Source organism: Lampetra fluviatilis, chromosome 34, assembly GCF_964198595.1.
Source record: "Lampetra fluviatilis chromosome 34, kcLamFluv1.1, whole genome shotgun sequence".
In the NCBI taxonomy this organism is placed as follows: Eukaryota; Metazoa; Chordata; class Hyperoartia; order Petromyzontiformes; family Petromyzontidae; genus Lampetra; species Lampetra fluviatilis.
Window position 1 is genome coordinate 11,353,093 of NC_136308.1, and position 25,203 is coordinate 11,378,295.

Genomic DNA, 25,203 nt, shown 5'->3' on the forward strand with positions numbered 1-25,203 from the left:
CAACCGTGCTAATCGGAGGTGCGATTGGCGTGGCTCTGTGGAACTCACCGTGGTTTCGTTGAGTTCGAACTGCAGCTGGAAAGAAAATGAGAAGCACTCCCCGGAGAACATGTGTTTCCCCACAGCGCCCTGCACACCTGCACCACACGCCAGCGACACGGCTACACAGTCACGGTGAGCAGTTACCAGGGGCAGCGGGAGCCGGGGGCACGACTTCCTTTCGCAGCAATCGCGACTTCATTCAACACGGCCCGTGGCCGCACTTCATAACGATGAGGTTTTTTTGGGTTAGATCGCGTAAATATAAATGTGCCGTTGCAAGGAATCATGTCTGCATTAACCACATATACTTGTGGTGAACATGCTCTCAATGTCCTGATAGTGCATTGTCTGCGTACTGTTCGCCTTGTGGCGTCCTCTGGTCTAACACTGTTGAGACGAGGCTCTAAAGAAAGCTGTCTCTGGTGTGGACCAATCAGTTTCAAAGACAATGTATATACTATCAGAGCATGTTTTTGTTTGCATGTTCACCACAAGTATGTGGTTAATGCAGACATGATTCCTTGCAAAAGGTTTCAGTTTGGTGTTTTAACATCTTAACAACTCTTTTATTGCCAGAAAGGGTAAAACCTATTCTTATATTTGGATACTGGCAAGGGAGGTCCCATGAACTAGTAATTAATTGGCATGTTTTGTTTACGTGACAAACCTTACCAAATGGCTCTGTCGGGTGGTGGCGGATTGAACGATACATTTATATTTACGCGATCTAACCCAAGAAAACCTCTTGTGAATAATATTGGTCGCAAAAGCCTGCGTGTTAAACTGACTTCATAACGATACATGCCCACAACTGCAAGCATCTTAGTTGCCTTTATCGTGTATTAGAGGGGAACATTTTCAATCCCCTGTCAAACAGCGAGTTTTTTATTTGAGCACATTAACTCACCTATCAAAGGTAAGATCTAATTATTTGTTGCGTTTTTATTATTAGAGGATAACGCTGAGGGTGTGTGTTAATGTGTGGCCTGACAAAGACATCTGAAGGTTGTTCCCCAGGCCTTGATGGACAAAGCACAACCTCTCAAAGCCAGACTCGAGGAACCCAGAATTCAGGTTGAGCCGGAAGGCTTCTCAAACAAATCAATAATCAACCAAAACAATGCTCGTTCGCTGGGTAAGCCAGTGGTGCGCAGTGTAAGACCGCATGCGTGTGCGTGCATATTCGTGGGTGCGTTCGTGCGAGCGCACGTGCACCGCACACGTCTGCGTGCGCTACCCATTTCCTTGCTCCAAGTGTAGCTGTGAAAGTGAATCCCGGTCAACTCGCTCAAGAACTCCAACCGGGACTCCAACCAGGAATGCCGAGTCTCCATGGTGGGGCCTTGCTGCTTCTCCTCATCCCACCGCTCCCCGGGGCCAGATTGCCGCGTCAGCACCTCCCTGCGGCGCAACGGCGAGCGTCATCAACAACGTCGTCAACGTCGTGTGTGACATGCACGGCCGTGCTGAGATAAAAAACGCGCGACAGGCAAACAAAATTACGCGGTAAAAGTTACGCAAGTTTTTGCCGAGGTTAAGAGGTAATATTTGTTTTTACCGCGGTTAAGAGGGAATATATATTTATTGTAAAAACAAAACGCGATGAGCCCCAATTACAGCACGCCACGCGGCTCACACAACAGAGGCTTCGCAATTCACGGGAGGACAGTCCTGATGGCAACTGGAAACATTTAAAAGGAGGGGAGGTAAAAGGTGGGGGGAGAGGGCCCCACCATCCCCCCCCCAACAAAGTCAAGACGCTGCATTAGGAAGAAGATGAAAATTAAAATGGTGAGGGCATGACGGTGGACGGGGATAATAACACATTTCTGGTTGTGTATTCCGCAAATATGCCCAACTGAGGGCGGGCACAAGCCGGCGTGAGTAGGTTAAACGTTGAGTTTTATAAGGGCACCACGGGGTGACCAGCCCCTCCCCACCCAGTCCCACCCCTCACCCAGCCACACCCTCCCCACCCAGCCCCTCCCTGCACGACGGACAGACACAATAATCCGCTGTGGGCTAGTGTAACCAGGAGGTTCCTACCAGTATAACCAACCTCATCAGCGAGGTCCTGTTTGGAATGCGTTCTGATGCAACCGTTCCATCCGAATCTCCGTAACACGTGGCCACGATGACTCCCGTAACATATCCAACATGAATGTAATTTCAGTATTTAGATTTTTTTTGCTACTAGGCGACTTACTCGAGAGAGGAAACCGGCTATATATATGTACGAGCAGCCAAAAACATGGCAGTAAAAAACCCCAATAAAGCAAAATGGATAAAAGCCTTTTCGGGCCAAGGCGATGTGACACGCCATGCGCCCATCTGCGCGCGCCTCATGACGTGCGTCGTCATTTTCGTACATCGCTCGCCATGCCACGAGTGGCTTGCAAAATGCTCTAGAGTAATTAAGGGCGTGGTTATGGAGTCAGGTGAAAGACAAAAGACAAACATACCCTGTAGAGCCTCAACAAACTGAGACAAACAATTTTTTTTTATTTTTCCAGGTAACAAGGCCCAATGAGCTAAAGAGCTCTTTTTCAGAAGCGGCCTGGCCACAAATGATAACTCAACTAAGCGGCTTATCGCGTGGACATTTATAGCAGCAAAAAGCTCTAAATGCACGTTGATTCTAAATGTGGAGGGAAAAACCGGAAGACCCGGGAGAAAAATCAACATGACCACGGGGAGAGAGACGCGCACACTCCAAATATACAACAGGCATCAGGGTTATAAATGAGTACTGGTTTAGAGTCAATATACGTAATCTCTGCGAAGACAAAGGTGGCCGGGCATGGTTCTCACCACACCCTACCCTCCCCATGTGTGCTGCGTTGGCATTCGTAGGTGATGGCTCACAGCACTTACCACCCCAACAGCCTGCGTATGTGCAAGTGTGTGCACGCGCTGCACCACGAACCCGGCAACCCGAGTTGGATTCCCTCTCACGGCCAACTACCAGTGACAAATATCTGAACCGGTCCTGGGCCTCCCCCAGGTATACTCTGCATCAAATAAGTACCTCGTGCGATGTGAAAACATCGCTACGAGAGAGACAAGGGCAGGTGTTGGCCACCCACCCCTCGTCTGCCGTGCCGGACTTCATAGGCGCTACTCCCTAACAACGCTTGTCCCATCATTCTGTTGAGGCTATGCGGGGGATCTTTGTCTCTGTGTACGCGGGTGTGTGTGTGCATGTGAGCGCGTGTGTGTGTGCATGTGAGCGCATGTGTGTGTGCATGTGAGCGCATGTGTGTGCGCGCGCGAGTTGGCCTCACATGGCACGCGTGAGGGCGGCTCGCTGATCAGAGTCGGCGTCCCCCTGCCCCGCGTCGTCCTCTCGGCCCTCGCGTTCCAGCCTCGCGATCTCGCTCCTCAGCGCCGCCGCTTCCCACTCCCACGCTGCCCTCGCTCGCTCCTCCATGGCGGGGGGGGGGGCCCTGTCGGTAGCAGTGCTGCGGGGGGGGGGAAGTGGAAGGACCACCAGCGGTGAGTCCTCAGCATCACGGCCCCACTTGCATCCACTAATGAAGCTGAAGTACAAAAAATAGGCACTTCATTTAATTTTAAGAATTGGCTTTTACCCAATTGCTGTATATTCCGACAAACGGGAAGGAGAGGGGTTGGCGACAGCTCGGCATTCATCCAGCAGTGGATTGATTATGGCCTATGACCAATTCACCCAGAATGCTGTGCCCCATCTTGCTAGATCATATCGGAAGCAAAGCAGGATTTTAACCCTGGGTAGTGCTTGATTTTGTAATAGGCTATTAAACTATTGCAACCATTTTTATTTTACTAGGCGAGGCCCACTGAGCTGCGCAGCGATTTTTCAGAAGCAACCTGGCCACAAATAGTAGCTCAACAAAGTGGCTTATCATGTGGAAATGGATAGCAGCCAAATACTCTAAACGCATGTTGATTCTAAATAGAGGGGAAAACCGGAGGAACGGGAGAAAAATCCACGCGACCAAGGAGAGAGACATGCAAACTCCAAATATTCAGATACCATTGCCAAGATCGAACCCACGAACTCCTGCATACCAAGCAGGGTAGTTAACATCTCGCCACTGTGGTGCTCCATTAATTAATAACTGTGCTGTTAACTGATGGTAATCGATGACTAAAGTTGTTTCCCAACTTAATTTGTGAAAATTCCATCTCGAGATATGAAAAGTATTTAGTATGACTGTCATGCGGATGACGAAGAGTAAGTATTTAGAGGCAGCAGAGTGGTTAGGAAAGTGCTGCCCTCTACTGTATGGGCAAGTGGTCACTTGGAAGTAGCTCTGATTTCCACTTCCACGGGCCGCTCTCGAACGCGAAGGGGTTGATGCACCGTTCTGCCAGAGCTCGCAGTGTGGATTCCGCGTTTCACGTCCCGACGCCGGGTACAATCGGAAAGAAACACGAACACAGTACGACGCGTTTCTCTGCCGTGCCTTCTCGTGCCCACCAAACATCCCCGCAGCCAGTAACACCCGCTGCTCTTTTGCACGGTGGTCACCCATTAGAGCACCATCCAAGCTCCGTCCCCCGCTCCTGTATGCCGAGATCAAACGGTATTGAGCGTTCTCCTGATTTGATCATGCGCGCAAATTGAGTAACTGCACGTCAAAACGTGAGCACCTGCCGCTGCCCAAATTCATCAAACACGCCGGCGTAATTGCTCGCTATTAAATGAATAATACGAATTTAAACAGAGAATCCATACGGATTGAAGGATCGACAGGTCACCACGCTCCCTCAAACCCGGCATGAGGTTTGCATTTAAACGTTACCCATTTTGGGGTTTCCAGATTGTTAAGGACAATTTCGGATTTGATTTTATACTTCAATGTACACTGTATTACATTTGAATAACGTTCATTGTCCGTGCACGTCATTAGATCATTTTAACTGTTAGAAATATTATTTGTGGAATTATAATTGCGAACGAGCTAAATAGTCCAATCACGTCTCGTGATTGGACTATATTTATACAATATAGTCCAATGCTTTGGACATGTTTGATACATCTGAAAATAAATGCTGATATTTTGGATTAATCTTAAAACATTTTGGATGATCCGAAAAACAAAATGCGTCTTGGATTTATCCAGAATAAGACGCGACGGGAATTTTCAGATACTTGGGATGAATGTTAAAAATGAGAAAACGTCGCGACCACAAACTACGTCGCTCTTGGCGTTTTCACGGTGAGCCAGAGGACATCCCCAGCGGTCTGGGTCTCCCACGCAGACCACCTCAATCCAGCGCATGCCAGCTGTGTCCACCAGCACGGCACGGGCTCGTCCAATTTGTCCCCAGGTGCGCGACGGAGCGTGCCGTTTGAAATCCGTCCGCCCAAACTTGAAATTGAGTTTCCAGAGTTTTGGAGCGTGCGGCCCAACGTACTGTCACACGGTGTGCGGTGTGCTTCTTATTCATTACCTGCGCGCCACCACCACCGCCGCCACCACCACTGCCACCACCACCGCAGTAGCAGCCACTGCCGCAGAAACCGCCGTCACCGTCAGACCGGCGCAATTTTCGCCGTGAGCTAATAGCCCTCTCTGTTCCGCGCCACGGCTCCGCGAGCGGTTGATTTATGGCGCCGGCTCAGCTGCGTTCCACCACGCGCACCGGCGAGCGTGAGAATAATACATTTAGCGGTAAAGGAATTCCGACCAGCAGATATAACGATGTTATTTGGCCGAGGAGTAAAATTACCATTCGTTACCGTATTCTCCGGATCAGTCGCGTGGAGCGTCTTATGATCCGCTACAGTACTGCGTGACCAGATTTTTTTAATCTTCAGGATCAGAATCTTTATTTATCTTGGAGAAATCCAATACGCTACTAAGCTCTTTTTTACAGATGTCCAGTAGGGGCGGTTCGGAAATGTGCAAAGTATAGCAAAAGTAAGCAAATCACTAAAATAAATACGTAAACTGTACCAAGTATATAAGTTCAAATTATATTTCAATTTAAAGCTTTCGTGACTGCAGGGATTCATCTTCTTGGTTCTTTCGGTAAAGTCACGTAGAAGGGAAATAATAAAATAATAAAAATTAAACATAATAAAATACAATTCTCACGACGTTTCGGCCACAACGCAAGCAGCCGTCCTCAGGTGTCGGAAAGAAAGCGTTGATGTGGAGTGACGTCACCTGCTCATGATTATTAATAGGGGGGGGGGGTCCACGTGGAGGACGTCACCTTTTTATGATTATTAATGAGAGGGGGGGCTGGCCGACATGGAGTGATGTCACGCGCGGGACACACAGACATTCTTAGCTCTTCAGGTGAGAAATAATGATCTTCTGTTGTGGCTTTATATAGGCACGGGGGGGAAAGGGGGGGGTTGTAGAGTCACCTTTCTCACCCGATGACAGACGCTTGTGTTGCGACCGAAACGTCGTGTTCTTTTATTATTTTTTCTAACTACGTGACTTTACCGAAAGAACCAGAGTATGGATTCCTGCAGTCACGAAAGCCTCAAATCAAGATTATTCTTGGCTCATTATAGTAGTAAATAGCCAGGTCACTTCTGAAAAAGATCTGTATAGCTCAGTGGGCCTTACCTGGTAAAATTAATTAGTAAAAAAACGGTCCCTCAATAAAATTGCACGTTAAAATTGAACCGTCGATACACGGGGCTTAAGGATGACAGTTACAAATCACATTTGTAAATATGGCTGTATCCAGCACTAATCTTCTGCTTCAGGATATTTTTTGAAGGAAGATTTACGATGTTAAGGGAGGAAAAAAGGTCGTTCCAAAACGTTGGTGCTGCAACGGCAAAGGTTTTTCACCAATCCCTACTGTTGTTCTTGGTATAGTTAAAAGGCAATTACTAAGTTGCTTGAGTTTGACAAGTGAATTTGCCACTACAGAGCCATTTCTACCACTGCTGTATTTAACTATATTTACCAGATTGTAACAACCGTTTTTGTCTCAAGTGTCCACCTCTATATTTTGTAATTTTATATTTCACAACCTTGTTTCCCGCTTTCTCGGGACGTCGTATATTGTGGAAACGTTTTATATGTTTTAACTAACCTCAAGTTGGGGGTGTATCTCACATTCGGGAGCGTCCTCTCATGCAGACCGGGAAGTGTTGGTGTGGTTTGTACATCATTCCTACTATATTCTATGGTTCTTTCGGTAAAGTAACTTTACCAAAAGAACCATAGAATATGAATTCATGCAGTCACGAAAGTTAAGTCAAAGTTCCTACTATAGTTTCCAAAATCTCATCAGTGTTCATGATAAAAAAATATATATATAACTTCGTCAGTGCCTTACAACTTCTGTAATTGTATTTCACGCGCATATAATATAGTTTTTTGTGCACTTTTTATCCAATCCGAATGAAGATTACTTAATAAAGATTCTTCAAGTGCAGGTCACGCAACGAAAGCCTCGAATCGGTGAAACTTAACCTGTCCCACTGATAACGCAGTCGGTTACGCGACAAGACTCCCACAACAACGCACAACCTCCTGCCTCCGACATCCCTTCAAGACACCCGGTGGTGGAACCATCAACCGCGCCGGAACATCAACAGCAGCACACCGATGTGCACATCTCCTACAGGAATGGAAAGTTCAAGACAATACCCACAGCAGTGCGCCTGTGGCCATGCAACCCAAACTGTGGCTCAGGTCGTAAACCCACTGGTGGTCTGCGCTCCTTCAACGAAGGAGGAATAGCATAGGAGGAACACGGCAGGGCGCCGCTGTGGCGAGATGTTAACTACCTCGCCTGGTTACTACCTCGCCTGGTGTACAGGAGGTCGTGGGTTCGATCCCGACCCTGACGATGCCTGCTGCTGTATATTTGGAGTTTGCGGTGTCTCTCTCCCCGTGGTCGCGTGAATTTTTCTCTGCGTTCTCCGGTTTTTTCCCCCTCCACATTTAGAATCAACAAAATGCGTTTAGAGTCTTTGGCTGCTATACATTTCCACATGATGATAATCCACTTCGTTGAGCTATTATTTGTGGTCAGGTCGCTTTTAAAAAAAAAGAGCTATACAGCTCAGTGGGTTTTACCTGATAAAATAAAAGTTTAGTTTAAAAACTACACAAACTCTCTCTCGAAGAAAAAGCCCTCTCATCGTGGCCAGCAGGCCTCGACCACAGCATTTAGCTCCCTGAACATATTGCTACCATAGGCAAGGGTAGAATAGTTACATGAAAGGCAAGTTCAAGTTCATTTATTTGGTATAGCCCTGTGAGCCATTCGGCTCTTGAATAGGGTGCAACCGCAACAAACAAAAACATGAACAAGAAAACATCTTAAAGTGACTATGTGCAAACAGAAAATCCAAAAAAAGACCACAAAATATTGCAGAAAAAACACCGTACACCAACGCGGTGCAAAAATCCCAGTGGGATGCAAGTCAAACAACAACAACCACAAGACAACTTATATTAAGGCCATCAGTCTAACTCTGTACTACAACAAACAAACATGGCCAAACCAAAAAACGTTTCGAAAAACACCAAAATAAAGCCATAAAAGCAATGAAACAGTGATCATAGGAACTGTGACCGAATTTTCACAATAAACGACGTAAACAACATGTACTACCAAAACCCTGCAGCCATAGCTGGCAGCATGAGTCACTACACAACAGCAGGAGCATCAGTCGGAGTGTCAACATTTTTCAATGCACCTTTAAGATCAGCACACTAAATCAAAACACAGATCATACTTGGCAGCGATCATCCGGAGCGAAACATTTCATTGTAATTTAGGCCACTGAATAGCAGTGGCAGCTAGGGGTGTACAACTCCTCTAGAGCAGTTTTGAGTGAATATCTCATAGGTAGCGATTCAAGTTGCAGTTTATTGGCGACAGCATTCCAGACCCTGGGGGCATCAATAGCAAAGGCCCTTCCTCCAGTATTTGTACGGCAATAGGGAATGTGAAGCTGATAAATGAGCGAAGACCTTAGGTCAAATTTCTTCTTTGAAACAGAGAGGAGATCCGGCAGGTAATCTGCGGATTTTTGTGTAAGTACATCGTGAATAAATAAGATCTGATGCACAAGCATCAGATCTTATTTATTTAGTTTGACCCAATGTAGAGATCACAGTGGTGAGTCCTATATGGGCAGTTCAATGCAAATCTAAAGGCACAACCGTCCAGAACCCAGCCACACGAGTTCGAGCCCCGCTCACTGCAAACCGGTCCCGGGCCTCCCCTAGGTCGGCTCAGCCCTAAACAAGTACCTTGTGCGGTGTGTAAACAGCGCGACTCGGGAAACAAAGGCGGCCCGGGCGTGGTGGTGCTGACCATCGACCCCCTCATGTGCCGTGCCGACCTTCACAGGTGCTGTTCGCTAACACAGCACTTGCCCCAGCAGTCTGTGAAGGCTACACGGGGGACCTTTGTCTCGCTTTGTCTATGTGGGGAGCGGTGGCGCTGTGGTTAGCGCGCACGGCGCTACGAACCCGGCGAGCCGAGTTCGATTCCCGCTCATGGCCAACAACAGCGACGACTGAATGAACCTGGCAGGCCTGGGTCTCTTCCCCTAGGTCGACTCGGCCTTAAGCGAGTAGTCAGGTACTGTAAAAGTTATTCTTGCTTGCACACTTGGCGCCTTCAAGAGTAGCTGGCGCGGGAAGACAAAGGCGGCTGTGCGTGGTGGCGCGAGCCACCCCCACAGGTTGCTAACAGCACTACTTGTGCCCCCCACAACAGCCTGTTACAGGCTGTGGGGGGGTGAGCTTCGTCTAAACGCATCCTCCCTCGGAAGCCTCTCGCCTAGGCAGACTGGGCCTTAACAACGAGCACTCGCTGGCGTTGTTGGCAAAAAGAAGTCGCGAACATCGGCCCCGGGGAGACAAAGGCGGCCGGGCGCGCGGGGTTTATATCTGGGTACCAACAAGACCGCCGAACATCGTCAAGAGGCAACCGTGGGCCCGGGCCTGCAATAGGCGCTCGCTAACAGCCTCCCACCCTAGGCCGCCGCCGTGTCTCCCTCACTCGTCACGATCTCCCCTCACCTCCTCGTGTGTCAATGTCCCCTCACCTCACTGCGACTGCACCGCGCTCCTCACCTCCTCGTTTTACCTCAGCCCCGCTCGCCTCGTCCGCCTCTCGAATTCCCCCGCGCTTTTTCCGCCTTGATGACGCGGCCGGGTTCAAAGGGGGAGTGGGGGCGGGGCCGTGGTGCCACACCCCCCACCCACAACCACCCCCCACCCACAACCACCCCCCACCCACAACCACCCCCCACCCACAACCACCCCCCACCCACAACCACCCCCCCACCCACAACCACCCCCCACCCACAACCACCCCCCACCCACAACCACCCCCCACCCACAACACCCCCCCACCCACAACACCCCCCCCCACCCACAACCACCCCCCCCCACCCACAACCACCCCCCCCCACCCACAACCACCCCCCCCCACCCACAACCACCCCCCCCCACCCACAACCACCCCCCCCCCACCCACAACCACCCCCCCCCCACCCACAACCACCCCCCCCCACCCACAACCACCCCCCCCCCACCCACAACCACCCCCCCCCACCCACAACCACCCCCCCCCCACCCACAACCACCCCCCCCCACCCACAACCACCCCCCCCCCACCCACAACCACCCCCCCCCACCCACAACCACCCCCCCCCACCCACAACCACCCCCCCCCACCCACAACCACCCCCCCCCACCCACAACCACCCCCCCCCACCCACAACCACCCCCCCCCCACCCACAACCACCCCGCATCCACGACACCCCCCCACCCACAACTACCCCCATCCACAACACCCCCCCACCCACAACCCCCCCCCCCACCCTTGGCCCCCCCACAAAACAAAGACAAAGATCCCCCGTATAAATCTTGACTTAGGGGCCGTCCTTAAATGACGTCACGCACCTAGGGGGGGGGTTAGAAATTTGTGACGACGTGTGACGAGGGGGAGGGGGTTTGAGAAATGTAACGTCACACCAAAATGCGCAACTTTAAATAAATATGGAATTGTTATAACAACACTACTTGTTATAACAACACTCCTACAACATCAGAGTGCAGCGCCACATTAAATACGCACTACAATGACTATAGTTTAAAGCGATTTGCAGCATGTTTAATTTTCAAAATGTAAATATGGTTGGGGGGTACAGAGCTTTGTGACGTCATATTTGAGGGGGGGGGGTCTGACTTTGTGACGCCGTGGGGGGGGGGGTCAAAAATCGTCCAAAATCGCGTGACGTCATTTATGAACGGCCCCTTAAAACTTATGAATATGAATCCCCCGTATAGCCTCGAGGTACTGTCAGGGCAAGTGCTGATAGCGATCAGCACCTGCTGAAGGCAGGCGCGGTACGTGAGGGGGTGGGGTGGCCAGCACCACCACGCTCGGCCGCCTTTGTCTCCCCAGTGGCGATGCTTGCGCACATAGCACCAGGTACTCATTTGAGGCTGAGTCGACTTAGGGGAGGCCTAGAACCAGTTGATATATTCTTCCAAAGATGTTGGCCGTGAGCGGGGATCGAACTGGGATGACAGCGCAGCTGCGGCAGCCGCCATCCATGTAGTCGGTACGCGAAGTCTGTCAAAACTTGACCCCTCCCCCCTCCCTCTACGCACGCGCAGTGTTACACCCCCACCCCCCGCGTGCGTACGCCTGACGCACCCCCCCCCCCCCCCCCGAATCCTATAGAACGGCCGATATTTAATCCACGCAGAAACGAACAAGGATGAATACTATTAACGTGTTTAAGTAAACACCACAGAGTCCACCGCCGGACTATCTAACTCAGTTGAAGGCCAATGTCGACAAATTAGTATCGAGGCTTCACTCCTCGCCCCCCGTTTCCTGTGCGTACATTGTCAGTAGACCCCCCATACGCAAGTGTCACGCATTTGGGTTCACCCCCCCCCCCGCTCCCCCCTCCATGCGTACGCACTGAATGGATGCCCCCCTACCGCTCCCTCCTCCACCCACCTCGCCCGGCTCCTCTCAGTGGCTCCCCCTGCCAGACACCACCTCCATGAGCGCTCACGGGGCTCCACCTGGAATCCTCTTGCTCCACCCACATCAGCCTGGATATCACTGCCTTCGCCTGGCTCCACCCACATCAGTCTGGATATCACTGCCTTCACCTGGCTCCACCTGGCTCCACCCACACCAGCCTGGATATCACTGCCTTCACCTGGCTCCACCTGGCTCCACCCACATCAGTCTGGATATCACTGCCTTCACCTGGCTCCACCCACATCAGTCTGGATATCACTGCCTTCACCTGGCTCCACCTGGTTCCACCCACATCAGCCTGGATATCACTGCCTTCACCTGGCTCCACCCACATCAGTCTGGATATCACTGCCTTCACCTGGCTCCACCCACATCAGCCTGGATATCACTGCCTTCACCTGGCTCCACCCACATCAGCCTGGATATCACTGCCTTCACCTGGCTCCACCCACATTAGTCTGGATATCACTGCCTTCACCTGGCTCCACCCACATCAGCCTGGATATCACTGCCTTCGCCTGGCTCCACCCACATCAGCCTGGATATCACTGCCTTCGCCTGGCTCCACCCACATCAGTCTGGATATCACTGCCTTCGCCTGGCTCCACCCACATCAGTCTGGATATCACTGCCTTCGCCTGGCTCCACCCACATCAGCCTGGATATCACTGCCTTCGCCTGGCTCCACCCACATCAGTCTGGATATCACTGCCTTCACCTGGCTCCACCTGGCTCCACCCACACCAGCCTGGATATCACTGCCTTCACCTGGCTCCACCCACATCAGTCTGGATATCACTGCCTTCACCTGGCTCCACCCACATCAGCCTGGATATCACTGCCTTCACCTGGCTCCACCTGGCTCCACCCACATCAGCCTGGATATCACTGCCTTCACCTGGCTCCACCTGGCTCCACCCACATCAGTCTGGATATCACTGCCTTCACCTGGCTCCACCCACATCAGTCTGGATATCACTGCCTTCACCTGGCTCCACCCACATCAGCCTGGATATCACTGCCTTCACCTGGCTCCACCCACATCAGCCTGGATATCACTGCCTTCACCTGGCTCCACCCACATCAGCCTGGATATCACTGCCTTCGCCTGGCTCCGCCCACATTAGTCTGGATATCACTGCCTTCACCTGGCTCCACCCACATCAGCCTGGATATCACGGCCTTCACCTGGCTCCACCCACACCAGCCTGGATATCACTGCCTTCACCTGGCTCCACCCACATCAGCCTGGATATCACGGCCTTCACCTGGCTCCACCTGGCTCCACCCACAGCAGCCTGGATATCACTACCTTCACCTGGCTCCACCCACATCAGCCTGGATATCACTGCCTTCACCTGGCTCCACCCACATCAGCCTGGATATCACTACCTTCACCTGGCTCCACCCACATCAGCCTGGATATCACTGCCTCCACCTGGCTCCACCTACAGCAGCCTGGATATCACTACCTTCACCTGGCTCCACCCACAGCAGCCTGGATATCACTACCTTCACCTGGCTCCACCCACACCAGTCTGGATATCACTGCCTTCACCTGGCTCCACCTGGTTCCCTCTGGCTCCACCTGGTTCCCTCTGCCTTCCATCACTGATAACAAACCCCTCTGCCAGGGACTTTGTAACTTTGCCAAAATCATAATAGACCTGTGCCCGCCATCGGAATGTGGAATTTCCACCGCCGTCTCGGTGCTGTTAATAACGATCAAAGGTGTCACGCCCAATGGCAGCGCTATCACGAAGACTGATGATCCGCAGTGAGAGTGAAGCTGGCTCACAGTGGTGACGTAGAGGAGTCGGGGGCTACGCTGTGCCGGCGGTCAGGGTATGATGGCCGAGACTGATGTCGCGGTGGCGAGGAGATGTCAACTACCTCGCCTGCTGGTCTACAGGAGGCCGTGGGTTCGACCCCGACCCTGGCGCCTGCTGCTGTATATTTGGAGTTTGCGTGTCTCTCTCTCTCTCTCCTGTGGTTGTGGATTTGTCTCCGGGTCCTCCGGTTTCCCCCTCTACATTGATAATCAACGTCACGCGTTTATAGTATTTGGCTGCTCTACATGCTCCACGTGGTGATGATAAGCCACTTCATTGAGCTTTCATTTGTGGTCGCCAGGTCGCTTCTAAAAAACAACAGCTACATAGCCGAGTTGGGGCCTTACCTGGGAAAAAAAATGTAAAAAATTGTTTAGTTTAATAGTTTAACGCCGGAGCAGCATCCACAGGAGGGAATTGCCTACAGAGATGGCAGCAAGCTCGAGAGAGCATCCATGCGGGTGCCACGTGGATCGTGACATCGTAGCGATGGCTTGGGGAGGCCTTCATCCAGCGGTGGATTGATCACGGCTCATGGCGATGCTGTCGATGGTTTCATGCGCGTCCTTCGTCTTTGTCGTGGCTTAGCGGAGCTCGACTGCGCGACTAACCTCGCGAACCCGGATTCGATTCCCAACAACACCAGTGACGATTATCTGAGCCGGTCCTGGGCCTCCCCTAGGTCGACTCGGCCTCAAATGAGTAGCTGGTGCGATGTGTAAATATCGCCACGATGGAGACAAAGGCGGCCGGGCGTGGCGTTGGCCACCCACTCCCTCGTGTGCAGTGCCGGCCTTCATAGGTGCTACTCGCTAACAGCACTTGCCCCAACAGTCTGTTAGGGCTACACGGGGGATCTTTGTCTGCAAGTGACGCGACACACAGTGACTCCGCTACACAGTCTCCATTTATTCACAAAGCCGGACAGCGCGCGTCGTACGTGCAGGCAGCACGTGACAGTGGACACCCCACGTGGCAGTGGACACCCCACGTGGCAGTGGACACCCCACGTGACAGTGGACACCCAGGGCCTGTCCCCACGTGGTAGTGGACACCCAGGGCCTGTCCTCACGTGGTAGTGGACACCCCACGTGGTAGTGGACACCCCACGTGGTAGTGGACACCCCACGTGGCAGTGGACACCCCACGTGGCAGTGGACACCCCACGTGGCAGTGGACACCCCACGTGGCAGTGGACACCCCACGTGGCAGTGGACACCCCACGTGGCAGTGGACACCCCACGTGGCAGTGGACACCCCACGTGGCAGTGGACACCCCACGTGGTAGTGGACACCCCACGTGGTAGTGGACACCCCACGTGGTAGTGGACACCCCAGGTTGTGCCCCCACCACCCCGTACTCCGCTCCTCATCACGCGCGTCGCAGTTCTGCGTGTTTACATTGGCACGCCACGTCCACGACTGACCGCCTCGCCTCGGTTTGGTTTTGTCCTCATCGCATGCTCTGCAGTCCCATAAAGCCTGGCCATAGGATTAGAGAAAAAATATGCCAAGGGTACAATCCGATCGGAGTATTGTAGATCGGTGTAGCGCCCAACGAGTGACCTTCGCCGATTATTATCCTGACCCCATGCCAGCCCCCGCGGGTGTTCTGGCGAATACCGAGAGAAGTGAAGCCCCTGGGGTCACAACCCACCGCTCGGTACGCGTTTCCATGGCCACCACCCGGCTCCCGTTTAAAGACGAACAGTCTCGCCGCGTGCTGCACTCGCCCGACAATCGCTCAACGCGCCGCGCGATCAGCGACTCGGGAGTTGAATCGGCACCACTGCCCCGCGTGGCCTTCATAGACTGCTGGCACCAGTGCTGTTAGCGAGCGCTTACCAAGGCCTGCGCGGGTTACGAGGCGCTGGTGCGGCTACTGATTTAAGGTAGACGGGGCACGGCCAGGAATCCGATTCGCGAAGCTATCGCTCGTCCCTCTCGTCTCGGCAGACCGGCGCCTCCGCACTCGCTTGCGCCGAGCGCGGCTGTGAGAGCGGCGTTTAATCTGAGATTTGCACGTAACAGCAATTCGGCGCGAAACGCAAACACGGCACAACGTCGCATATCCGTCCATCGCACGTCCGGACTCGGGCAATCGAGCCGCCCACGCCCAGCGCAGCGTGCGTGCGTGACGAGGCCAGCACTTCCCGCAGACGTTCGCACATCAGACCTTTTCACAAATCCTCCTGTACCCCTGGACACTCGACGGACACATGCAGCGCACCTGCCCGCCCAAGCACGACGTCGTCCACGGTGCAGTCGCGCGCCCGGCGTGCGCGCGATGTAGCCGTTGCCACCACGCCAAACGCACGCACGCCTCGACACGCGCCAGGGGGGCACACCGCGCTCGAGCGCGTGCGTGAGTGCGTGCATGAGCGTGTGCGTGAGTGCGTGCGTGAGCGTGTGCGCGTGCGTGAGTGCGTGAGCATGAGCGTGTGCGTGAGCGTGTGCGTGAGCGTGTGCGCGAGCGCGAGCGTGAGTGCGTGAGCATGAGCGTGAGTGCGTGCGTGAGCATGAGCGTGTGCGCGAGTGCGTGCATGAGCGTGTGCGTGAGTGCGTGCGTGAGCGTGTGCGTGAGCGTGTGCGCGTGAAAGAGCGTGAGTGCGTGCATGAGCGTGTGAGTGCGTGCGTGAGCATGAGCGTGAGTGTGTGCGTGAGTGTGTGCGTGAGCACGAGGTTCGACACGTGGAGCCGCTACGCCCGCCGCTTGCTGCCAAAACTATATATTTCCCTACGCGACTAAAAAGAGTGACCTGCGGTTAATAACAAAAAACCGCACGATCTACGAGTGTATAAAAAAACAACACAAAGGCTACACTATATAAACGCGACGCATACAAAAAAAAGGCCAACGAGAGAAATGCGGTAGTTCAATTTCAGGCATCGTGTCAAAAATAAATACTTTTTTTGTCCACAACAACAAATGCTTTTGCATTGTAAATATATATATGGATATATGTATAAAACTACGTCGCTAAAGCCACGTTCTAGTCTTGCATAAGGAAAACGTCCGCAGTGAAGGAAAAAGACACCCGGCCGCAGCTAAGTCAGGATTGAGCGACATGGAGCTGGGATTGGGAATGTGACAGCAGGGATTGGGAATGTGGGAGCTGGTTTTGGGAATGTGGGAGCTGGGATTGGGAATGTGGGAGCTGGGTTTTGGAACGTGGGACATACATCAGGGAATATCCGCTCAGGCCATCACGCAGCCCTTGCTGCTCGTTCCATCTCCGCGTCGGCGGTTCTTGCCCCTGCGGCTAGGAGTCGGAGCGGCGAGCGGTGACGACGACGGCGCAGGGGCGGCGGCGGCGGCCTGCGCCGCGCCGCCCACCACCTCGTCGTGCGTGACGTAGCGCAAGCGCGGGACGCGCGTTCCGGGGATCGGCTCCCCGAGGAAGTAGCCCTCCTCGTCGGACGAGGAGGAGGTGGTGGAGGTGGATGAGTCCGTGTCAGAGGAGGCGTGGTCACAGTCCGTCTCTCCTCGCTCGCAGCCGAGGCGCCGGCGGTGGTCGTGACGGTGTCTGCGCTGGCGGTTGTAGCGATGGTGTCGGCCGTGACGGCGGCGGTGGCGGTCATCGCTGTTGTCGCCGCTGATGCCGCCGGAGTGACAACAACCGCCGTCGCCGTCCGCTGCGCCGGCGCGACTGGCGGCGCCGCCGCCATCCGCGGCGTCGTCGGCTCGTGCGGCTCCGCCCGACGGAGGCTCCGACCCCCGGGCGGGCTCGGCTCCGCCACGATCCACGCTCGGCGCCGGAGCCGGTGCCGGCACGACTCCGCGCGGCAGGGAGCACGAGCGCCGCAGCGGTTCGGCATTGGCCGGGCCCTGCCGGGGAGGCCGGACAAGAGGCTCGGCTCCACGTGGCTCCACTCGCCCGTTCCACCGGTGCTGGCGGGAGTCGCAGCTGTGCGCGCGACGGGGGGCGGCGCCGCTCCCCCGCCGCTCCTCCCTCTCCGGTTCGTCGCCCGCCAACTTCACCTCCCGACTGCGCCGCCGACCGCGGTCCCGCCCGTCCTCGCCCGTTTCCGCCGGCGCCTCCATTTCCTCGCTCCAAGCGGACTCCGCCAGGCCCTCACCGCGGCCGTCGTCGTCACGACCGGGCGAAGCGGTCCCGCCGGCCGTGGCGGTCCCGCCGGCCGTGGCGGGCACCGGCGAGCTCGTCACCGTGATCTGCCCGCCGACGCCGGTGGCGCCGACGCTGGCGGCGCCACCGGGGGGCGCGGCGAACATCCCGGGCTGCGACGGGCCCGACGTGTCGCTGTCGGAGAGCTCCAGCGAGGGCCGGATCCAGTCCGCGTGCGCCGCGCCGCCCGCGGGGGGCGGCCTTTTCGGCGGCCCCGCGGCCCGGCGGCGCCTCTCCGGGGAGGGGGTGCGCGCGCCCAGGCAGGCGCCCCGACGGCGCGGGGCGCCGCCCGGCGGCCCCGGGCCGAGATCCGACACGCAGGCAGGCGCGGACCGGCCGGCCTGGGCGCCGGTGCCGCCCCTCGCCCTCCTGCCCCGCCGGGCCGAGCCCCGCAGGCCCTGGAGCGGGAGGGGTGGCACCACGGCGGCGGCCGAGGAGTCCGACTCGGTGTCGCCGGGCGCCGGCGCCGGCGGGGCCCCCGGGGCCGCGTTGGCCGCCCGGCTGCAGGCCTTGGAGCAGAAGATGGCGCCCTGGCGCGGCAGGAAGGGGGCGCCCAGTAGCGGCGCGTGGCAGCGCGCGCAGCTGAAGCACTCGGCGCGCGCGTGCCAGTGCTGCCCGTCGTGCGTCATCTGGCCCTCGTCGGCTCCTGTGGACGGCGCACGCACACACACATACACGCACACACGCACACACACGCACGCACATGCACGCACACACACGCACACACGCATACACGCACGCACACACACGCACGCACATACACGCACACACACACGCACACACACATACACGCACACACACACGCACGCACACACGCACACACACATACATACACGCACACACACATACATACACGCACACACACACACATACACGCACACACACGCACACACACATACACGCACACACACACGCAGACGTACACACGCAGACGTACACACGCACACACGCACACATGCACACATTCGTGAGACTCAACCGTGCGCGTGTACACACAAGGGACACAAAACAAAGACCTCCCCGAATAGCCTAAACAGTGTTTGAACATGTGCTGTTAACGAGCACCTATGAAGGCCGGCATGCACACGAGGGGGTGGGTGGTCAGCCTTTGTCTCCCTAGTGGCGATGTTTACACATTGCACCAGGTACTCATTTGAGGCTGAGTCGACCTAGGGGAGGCCCAGGATAATCGTCACTCGTGTCGGCCGTGAGCGGGAATCAAACTCGGACCACCGCGTTCGTAGCGCAGCGCGCTAACCGCTACACCACCACTCGTCAAACACACCCAAGGAACACCTACGCCCACACCGCGCACGCGCAACACGTGCACCCGTCTGCACATTGGCCTTGGCCATCAGTTATCCACTGCTGGATGAACAGCTTCGGACTTCGATGAACGTTACTTATACCCCGAGTGAACGAGCAAACCCGCCAGCGACGGCGCCCGCCCCCCACCCTCGCTCCCCCCCACCCTCGCTCCCCCCCACCCTCGCTCCCCCCCCCCACCCTCTCCCCGCCCCACCCTCTCTTCCCTGAGCGGGGGCGGCGCTGGGCGCACAGAGAACCCCATCGCTCATTGGCGCCACGACAAAGTCAATTTAACGCGAGTGCACCTACATGTGTAAAGCGCTTGCCGGCGCCGCTCGCCCGGCAACTGCGTTGGCGACGTACGCCGTACGTCACCGCCGCCCCGGTGTTCGGCGCTCCCCGGTTTCGTTTCGCCGCCGGCACGCGTTGCCGTCTCGTTTTCTCCGAGCGCCGTTTGTCACCAGGGGGCGGGGGGGGTGCGGTGGGGGGGTCGCCAAATTTTCCTCCCGTCGACGCACAGCTCACCGTGGAAAAATATTTAAATCACTCCCCGATTTGAACGCGGACCACGCGACCCCCCGGGGTCGTCAAGCGACGCAGAATCCATTGTGAACTCGGCGACCCCCCCCCCCTCCGTGCGAGTGAAAAGCCCCTGCGGAAGTAGGTGTCGCAGAGCTACCTCTGAGATCCATTGGAGCGCCACGGTGGCGAGATGTTAACTACCTCGCCTGGTATACAAGAGGTCCCAACCCTGACGCCTGCTGTATATGTGGAGTTTGCGTGTCTCTCTCGCTCTCTCCCCGTCGTCACGCTCATCCCCGTCACGCTCATTCCCGGCACGTTCATCGTCGGTGCGCTCATCCCCGGCACTAGCCATCGGCGCGGTGATTACACGCGGGATTAGACGGTGTTTACTCTGCGTCACGTTCGTTAAATAAGAGCTAGGTTTCTAATCGCACGCGATATTACAACTTAATCTCCAGAAATTATATTCGGCGAATAATTTATAAAGTCAACAATAACGAAGCGCGGCCCCAGCGGGCCCCCCTCTCCTCGCACGGAGATGCAGATGCCGTGTGATGTCAGAGACCGTTGGGAGACGTCTCACGAATGTCAAACGCCACGCAACTTTAATTCAAACATCGCTTTGGAAATGCACGAGAATACGTCGTGTTAAAGGGTAATCTATACAGCCAAGGGGGCCTTTGTCACGTGATGTCATGTACAGCCCTTGATCAATGCATTGCTTGGAACTGGACAATGCATGTTGGTGAGGGGGGGGTCCAGAACCGGTTTGGATATCACGACACCACCGATGTTAGCCGGTAGGGTTCATAGCCCAATGTGCTAACCACTGCGCCACCACTCCGGCCGGAATTTTGTTTTATTTCAGCGGATGCCGAGCAGGAATCGAACCCAGGTCGCCAGGTTTGCAGTGCAGCGCGCTAACCGCTACACTCTCCACCACCACAACCAACACCACCATCCCTCCTCAACCACCGCCACCGACGCCACCACCATCACCCCTACACTTCAGCCAGCGGGCATCTCCGCTATCCTATTCGGCGTGGCGGTCGTTTGGCCGCGTGCGTGGGCACGTGCGTGCGTGGGCACGTGCGTGCGGGCGCGTACCGATCTGGGAGCCGCACGCGTCGCAGTAGACCGAGTAGAGCGCCTGGTGGCACGCGACGCAGTGGGGGCGGCCGTCGCGCATCAGGTAGCGCGCGCCGGCCAGCGCCGCCTCGCACTCGAAGCAGCAGAAGTGGTCGCGGTGCCAGCAGCGGCCCTCGGCCTGCACGCACTCCTCCTGGAAGATCAGCTGCGCGGACACAGACACGCAGGGTCGCCCCGCGGAGCCCCGAGCGCGCGGAGACAACAGGCACGGCACTCCGCGTATGAACATTAACGCACGGGCCCCCCCGTGGAGCCTCGACAATCGGGGCGAATGCCGGCAGCGAGCACCGATTAAGGCCGGCACGGCGCACGAGCGGGGGTGGTGCTGGTCGCGCCGGTCTTAGTAGGTGGTCGCCCCAACAGCCCGTCAGAGCAGTGGTTGTCAACCTTGTCTGGCCACTACTCTAACCCCCCCCTTGTTACATTTGGTTTTAACTGAATAACCGCACCACCCCCCCTGCCCCCCCCCTTGCCTGACCCAACATGGTTCTGAGAAATAAATGCATGAATCACGAACATCGATATTTTTTTACCAATTGTCCATTTTGTGAGGATAAGTAACTGCAAGCGAATAATACAACAACATTCAACGGACGGTTGAAAGGTCTTTTCATATGGTTCTATGTTTACCACGCGGATTGAAATCGTGTCGTGGATTATTCCGCATCGGACATGGTGAAACAGGCGACGGTTCACCAACGGCTCCCCACCCGCGACATCGTTTCACGCGTTTACGATGTCGCCCTCTCGGTGGGGTGCGGGGGTAGAAGGGTGCGTGGGTGGAGGGGTGGGGGGTGGAGGGGTGGAGGGGTGCGTGGGTGGAGGGGTGGGGGGTGGAGGGGTGGGGGGTGGAGGGGTGGGGGGTGGAGGGGTGGAGGGGTGGGGGGTGGAGGGGTGCGTGGGTGGAGGGGTGGAGGGGTGGGGGGTGGGGGGGTGGAGGGGGGTGGGGGGGTGCGTGGGTGGAGGGGTGGGGGGTGGAGGGGTGCGTAGGTGGAGGGGTGCGGGGGTGGAGGGGTGCGTGGGTGGAGGGGTGGGGGGTGGAGGGGTGGGGGGTGGAGGGGTGGGGGGTGGAGGAGTGGGGGGTGGAGGGGTGGGGGGTGGAGGGGTGGGGGGGTGGAGGGGAGCGTCGTCGTCGCGCGCCGCCGGTGCCCTCGCCGTGGCCGCACCTCGTCGCAGGCGGCGCAGCGTGGCTTGCTGCGCTCGGCGTGGTGCCGGCCGCAGTAGACGGCGCCGTCGGCGTAGAAGTAGACGAGGTCCACGAGGAGCTCGCGGCAGGCGGCACAGGCGAAGCAGCCGGGGTGCCAGCTGGCCGCGGGGCCGGCGCGCGCCGCACACACGGCCAGGGAGCCGGGCCCCACCGTGCCACCGCACTGCACGGACGCACGGCGGTGGAAGGGGGGGGGGGGGGTGACGAACGCAGACGCGGTGGGGCGGGCGGGGGGTTGGTGGCACGCGCAGCACGGGCGGCCAAACACGCGGAGCCGGGTCGGCGCTCGCGCTCTACGCGCACGTCGCCGCCGACCCCTCGACCCCTAAAAACAAACCCGTGACCTCGAAACGACCTCGAGCCCTCAACCCCACGATCGCCAAAGCACGCGCACGGCAATTACGCTCCCTCTCCGACCAGGGGTTCACCCCGGCGGGTGCCGTCCGGGTCGGCGGACTGGCACACCGCACCCTGCGGGCTGCTCGCGGCGGCCGGGGTCAGCCGCACGGCCGACGTTGGCGTGACCCCGCGGACCCCCGAACCTCTGAGGCACCCCCGAATCCGACCCCCCCCCCCCGACCCCCGACCCCCTATCCCGGTTATCTGGCGGAAGGCCTCACCTGGCGGCACACGGAGCCGGCTCCGGTGGGGGGGACCACTCGCACCGCGCCGCGCCCCAGCGCCTCCCTTTGCCGCGCCGCGGTGAAGGAGCGCAGCGCTCGCTCGCCGGCGGCGTCCAGCGACGAGCAGTAGCGCGGCTGCGGACGCGATGACAACAATGACGACGATGACAACAATAACAACGATGATAACGACGACGACGACAACAACGGCGACAACGATGATAACGACGATGATATGGCCACTTCGTTAAGCTATCATTTGAGATGGCCACCTGGCTTCTGAAAAGGAGTTACATAGCTCAGTGGTGTCTTGCCTAGTAAAATAAAAAAAAGTTTTAGTAACTAGCTAAACAGAGATTGCGGGCGAGCGAGCGAGCGGGCGGGCGAGCGGACAAGCGGGGCGGCGGGCGGTCACTTCGTGAGCAGGTGAGCGGATGGGCGGGTGAGCGGGTGAGCGGGTGGGCGGGTGAGCGGGTGAGCGGGTGGGCGGGTGAGCGGGTGGGCGGGTGAGCGGGTGGGCGGGTGGGCGGGTGAGCGGGCGGGTGGGCGAGCGGGCGGGTGAGCGGGCGGGCGGGGTGAGCGGGCGAGCGGGTGAGCGAGCGGGTGAGCGGGTGGGCAAGTGAGCAGGCGGGCGGGCGAGCGGGTGGGCGGGTGAGCGGGCGAGCGGGTGGGCGGGTGAGCAGGTGGGCGGGTGAGCGAGCGGGGCGAGCAGGTGGGCGGGTGAGCAGGTGGGCGGGTGAGCGAGCGGTCACCTCGTGGTCGTGTGGCGGGAGCTGGCGCAGCAGCTGACGCACGCGGTGACGCTCACCGACGCTGCTCACCAGCGGCACGCGGTCCTCGGGGAGTGCGCGGAAATAGCGCTGCACCTACGGGACGCGGGGAGACGCGGGGAGACGCGGGGAGACACAGGGGCAAAGCGGGGAGATGCGGGGAGATTCGGGGAGATGCGGGGAGATGCGGGGAGATGCGGGGAGACGCGGAGAGACACAGGAAGACACAGGGGCAAAGCGGGGAGACGCAGGGAGATGCGGGGAGATTCGGGGAGATGCGGGAAGACATGTGAAGACACAGGGGAGACGCGAGGGGGACACGGAGAGACGCGGGGTGGTGCAGGGAACGTGGAAAGACGTGGGGAGACACGGGGAAACACAGGCGGGGACACGTGGGGGGGGAACACGGTGAGACACGGGGAGACACGGGGAGACACGGGGAGACACAGGGAGAGACACGGCAGAGACACGGGGAGACAGGGCCGAGACACGGGAGATCAAACCAGGCTCTCAAGTGCATTGCCTATCCTGTCTTCTCCAGAGTAGCTGTCCTCAACTGGCAACAACAACTCAACTCCTTCCCACATCTCTCCCTCGACGTGCGGGTTGTGTTCTTCGCGTAGAGAACGCTTTGTTTTGTACGAGGAGGGGCAGGGGGGGGGGGCAGATACGGGGAAGCGGGGGGTGGGGCGAGTCGCGCGGCTCCGTTATTTCTATCAATGGAATAGAACGAACGCACGCACGCAGCGGCGCTATTAGCCGGGGCGGCCCGCCGGATTCGAACCTCTAGAGCGGCGAGCGAGCGGCGACGTCGATGCTGCCGCCGGGGCCGTCCCTCCCCCCCCCCCCCTGTGGCGGCGGCGGCAGCGGTGCGTCGGCGCTCGCTCGTCAAGGCCACCGGTGAGCGCTGATTCACCGGCGCTCATTTAACCAGGCAGGGGGCGGGGGGGTGCGGTGGCGGGGGGCGAGTAGGGGGGGGGGGCCCATTGAGATTCATGATCTCCTTTTCAGGAGCAACCATGCGTCACCATGGCTACACAGAGCCCGCCGATTTAATTTCATTCAAACTTTGCAAAACGGAGCAATAATTGCGATGGGACAGCAAGTGATTGCGCAACATGAGTGTGTGTGCACGTGCTGTGTGTGTGTGTGTACGTGGTGTGTGTGTGTACGTGGTGTGTGTGTGTGCACGTGCTGTGTGTGTGTACATGGTGTGTGTGTGTACGTGGTGTGTGTATGTGCACGTGCTGTGTGTGTGTGTACATGGTGTGTGTGTGTACGTGGTGTGTGTGTGTACGTGGTGTGTGTGTGTGTGTACGTGGTGTGTGTGTGTGTGCACGTGCTGTATGTGTGTATGTGCTGTGTGTGTGTGTATTTACATGGTGTGTGTGTGCGCAGATGGGGATCGGTAGTGTAGCGGTTAGCGCGCTGCGCTATCAACCTAGCGACCCGATTCGATTCCCACTCACTGCCAATACCAGTGATGATTATCTGAACCAGTCTTGGGCCCCCCCTCGGTCGACTCAGCCTCAAAAACTGGTGCGATGTGTAAACATCGCTACTCGGGAGACAAAGGCGGCCAGGCGCGGTGCTGGCCACCCACTCCCTCGTATACCATGCCGGAC

The 25,203-nt window shown here is 57.0% G+C and overlaps 2 protein-coding genes across 7 annotated transcripts in view; both read right to left on the reverse strand.

Moving 5' to 3' along the window:
• CENPP (centromere protein P) overlaps nucleotides 1-10,174 on the reverse strand; it is a 75,459-nt gene extending 65,285 nt beyond the window's left edge. The window contains exons 1-4 of one of the 2 annotated variants that reach the window (XM_078872522.1): nucleotides 10,101-10,174; nucleotides 3,327-3,503; nucleotides 1,280-1,443; nucleotides 49-137 (exon numbers count right to left, since the gene is read on the reverse strand). In XM_078872522.1, coding sequence (XP_078728648.1) covers nucleotides 49-137; nucleotides 1,280-1,443; nucleotides 3,327-3,472 — 399 coding nt within the window. In that variant the 5' untranslated portion in view covers nucleotides 3,473-3,503; nucleotides 10,101-10,174. Of the gene's footprint in view, nucleotides 1-48; nucleotides 138-1,279; nucleotides 1,444-3,326; nucleotides 3,504-10,072 lie in introns of both variants that reach the window. The other variant, XM_078872521.1, reaches the window with a different exon arrangement.
• Nucleotides 10,175-14,758: 4,584 nt separating this feature from the next.
• LOC144944396 (uncharacterized) overlaps nucleotides 14,759-25,203 on the reverse strand; it is a 30,012-nt gene continuing 19,567 nt past the window's right edge. For all 5 annotated transcript variants that reach the window (XM_078872523.1, XM_078872525.1, XM_078872526.1 and 2 more), the window contains 5 exons: nucleotides 23,561-23,674; nucleotides 22,806-22,943; nucleotides 22,145-22,348; nucleotides 20,937-21,123; nucleotides 14,759-18,642 (listed from right to left, as the gene is read on the reverse strand). In XM_078872523.1, coding sequence (XP_078728649.1) covers nucleotides 17,069-18,642; nucleotides 20,937-21,123; nucleotides 22,145-22,348; nucleotides 22,806-22,943; nucleotides 23,561-23,674 — 2,217 coding nt within the window. In that variant the 3' untranslated portion in view covers nucleotides 14,759-17,068. The remainder of the gene's footprint in view (nucleotides 18,643-20,936; nucleotides 21,124-22,144; nucleotides 22,349-22,805; nucleotides 22,944-23,560; nucleotides 23,675-25,203) is intronic.